The 3,122-nt window shown below is 25.1% G+C and overlaps 3 protein-coding genes across 3 annotated transcripts; 1 reads left to right on the plus strand and 2 right to left on the minus strand.

Moving 5' to 3' along the window:
• Window positions 1-609: 609 nt before the first annotated feature.
• On the plus strand, window positions 610-1,251 carry EHI_102030 (uncharacterized protein; the record flags this gene model as incomplete). Its single annotated transcript, XM_643265.1, has 1 exon — window positions 610-1,251. The coding sequence occupies one exon, from the start codon at window positions 610-612 to the stop codon at window positions 1,249-1,251; it is 642 nt and encodes a 213-aa protein (XP_648357.1).
• Window positions 1,252-1,356: 105 nt separating this feature from the next.
• On the minus strand, window positions 1,357-2,175 carry EHI_102040 (IBR domain containing protein; the record flags this gene model as incomplete). The annotated part of the gene is made up of 1 exon (XM_643266.1): window positions 1,357-2,175. The coding sequence occupies one exon, from the start codon at window positions 2,173-2,175 to the stop codon at window positions 1,357-1,359; it is 819 nt and encodes a 272-aa protein (XP_648358.1).
• Window positions 2,176-2,281: 106 nt separating this feature from the next.
• Window positions 2,282-3,019, minus strand: EHI_102050 (uncharacterized protein; the record flags this gene model as incomplete). Its single annotated transcript, XM_643267.2, has 1 exon — window positions 2,282-3,019. One exon carries the CDS (start codon window positions 3,017-3,019, stop codon window positions 2,282-2,284), a length of 738 nt encoding a protein of 245 aa, XP_648359.2.
• Window positions 3,020-3,122: the final 103 nt, after the last annotated feature.

The following is a 3,122-nucleotide window of genomic DNA, read 5'->3' on the forward strand; positions in this document are numbered from 1 at the left end:
TTAATGAACAAATTATAGATGTTGAAACATTAGCAACAAATAGTTGTAAACAAATATTTAAAAATGATGTTGAAGAAGGGATTCAAATTAATACAGCCCAAAAAAGATATGATAAAAATATTAAAACATTTATATCTAATTTTTTAATAGACACTGCACTAGAATTAGGATTTACTTTTGATTCAAAAATGACACGATTATCTGGAAGAACACTAAGGTTTGAACGAGTACATTGTATTAAGAGAGGAAAAGAATTAGCTCTTAATCGAAATGGGATGAAAACAATTGGTAATAAAATGTATCGCTATATGATTGAACATTATCATGATCTTCCTGATGTTGTTTTTGAACAAAATGATACAGAAATAAAGAAAATTGTAGATTTTTCAATTCAATGTGTTGATGTGAAACAATAACTTTTAAGAATTAATTTGTTCTTAATAAGTTCAAGTTCAATTTTGAGTATTAGAAAATAAATACAAAAAATAGTATAAAAAAGAAAGCCACAAAAAATGAATTTTAAGAAATAATAAAGGCCTTAAAAATGTCAAGATCTTTACGAAAAGACAAGACGAATCGCAGATATTAAATTTACAATCACACACTAACATGTCTGATAATCCAATTCCTAATGGACCAAAGTTATCAAATGAAGATGCAAGAAAAAGAAGAAAAAATTCATTAGTTAGAGAACATGGAGTTAAAGATGATATGGTTTTTCAACAAGCAGTTTTAATTGGATTAGCAAATAAATTTTGTGGATTTACTATTGAAAACCCATCTAAAATGTCTCAAATAACTGCAACATTACCAAATATATCAAAAATTCATACACAAGATGATCTTATTGATGTTTCAACACTTGCAGAAAAACAAGCAAATGATTTATTAAATAAATCAAAACACTTTTTAGTTAAAGAAAAATCATTACAAAGAAGGATAAAAAAGAATATTATATATTTTACACAAAATCTATTGATTGATTTCTGTAGTGAACATGGGTTCTTTTTTAATTCAATTTATTCAAAGAAGAACCCAAAAACCTTTCAAGTAGAACGAGTTCAACAAATATTTTATAAGAATAATTTTTTAATGAAAAAAGATGAAATTCAAAGTGTTGGAACTTGTATTAACAATTATCTTCTAAATATTTCACATGGTAAAACTTTCTTTCTTCGTCAAAATGATGTAGAAGTACAAAATTTATTAGCTCAAAATATTACTTTATATTCGTTTGTCTGTAATCATTAAAAAAAAGATTTTAAAGATTGTTATCATTTTATTTTTAGAAACGTCAGAAATTTAAGAAGAAATAAACGATAATAAATGAATGTAACATAATTTCTTTATATGTAATTATCTCGGTAATTCTTCTCCTGATAATGAACAATTTCTTTTTAAAATATGTGCTGAATGATGTGATACTTCTTTTCCACAGGCATAACAAAATCCACACCCACATCCACCTTTTTTTAAATCACATCGAATAAAATTACATCCTTTAATTTTTTCTACTGGTATTTTACATCTTGGACAACGAGTACAATGAGTATTAACATATTTTTTAAATTCTTCATCGCCTTTTCCATTATCAATTTTCCATTGTTGATATTGTTTACATGAATATCCTTCATGGTATTCTTCTTTACAATTATAACAATAAACAAATGAACATTGTGGACAAACAATTCGTGGGGTTTTTCTTGTACCAATAATAGCATATCCACATTTTGGACAATATCTAGTATGTGAATCACTTCGTAAATTTGCTTGAACTCCATTCATTTCTAATTTATTTAATACATTAATTTCTTGAATTAAACCATCATTTACAAGAGTTGAAAGAGGAATAATTGTTTCACATTCTTGTTCAGGACATTTAATTTCCCATTCTCCATTTGTAGCTTTTTGTTTAACATGTTCAATTAAACAACATAAACAAAATCTATGTTTACAAGGTTCAATAGAATACATTAACCCAACTTCTCTTGTTTCAAAACAAATTGGACATTCTTCTGTTTTAGGTTTATTAAAGATATTATTTAATGAACATTCAAATGAAAAATATGAACGAACTAATTCAAGTAATTGAATTATATTCTTTTCGATTTCCTTTTCGTTTGTTTTAATCATTAGATGATTTCTAATAAAATCTTCTAATTGCTCATTTTCCATTTGAATAGACAATTAAATAAATAGTTTGTTGTTTAAAAATAAAAAAAAAATATGATATAAAAATAATAGTAAATTTGTATTAACTTATTTTACTTTCTTTAACATTTTAAAGAATAGAAGGTATAGTAGTATTTGAAGATTGTTGATGTTGTTGCTCAATATCTTCATCCATTTCAAAAATATTTGGAGAAATAGATTTATTAATAATTGTTGATGTATTTTGAATAGGAGGTTGTTGATTTGATGTTGTTTTTATAAGAGGGCTATGACTTTTAATATCAAAAAGTGGTTCTGTATTAACATAAAGATTATTATTATTAGTAGTAAAAGAATTTGGTGTTAATGAAATTATTGGTGAATCATATCTTTTCATAAAAACTGTATGTGATTTGTTTGATGTTGGTGGAGGAACAATTGTAACATTAAGTCTTCTAGGAGTAGGTCTAATAAACATACCTTCTTTAATAGAAGTTGCTACATCATCAATATCAGTGATATGATGATTTCTTTTAGTTAATTCAGATTCAAGTTGTTTAAGAGCATCTTTTAATCTATCACCAGTAGCAAATATTTCATTTAATTTTTGATTATCATACCTATTACTTTCTTTCTTTATTTTAGCTATTTCATCTTGGAATTTTGTATTAATTTTAGTTGCATGTTTATAAATATTTTCCAAATCACCAACACCCATTTCTAAACCTTTAGAAATATTTCTTAAATTATGTTCAACATGTGGTAATAATTTAGTAATTTCATTTGGAAGAAAAGTAGTTGGTTGAATCATTGGATTAATAACCTCTTCACTACAATATTTTTTATATAATACTGAATATTCACACATTTCATTTGGATAATATGACCCCCACGTTGCTATTAAATCTCTTACTTTTCCTTCAACAAGACTTACTTTAGTATGTTTTTTTTTCATCTTTCCAATTGTTGAA

This window comes from Entamoeba histolytica, genomic scaffold, assembly GCF_000208925.1.
Source record: "Entamoeba histolytica HM-1:IMSS scf_1104750517849 genomic scaffold, whole genome shotgun sequence".
NCBI classification, from domain to species: domain Eukaryota; phylum Evosea; order Mastigamoebida; family Endamoebidae; genus Entamoeba; species Entamoeba histolytica.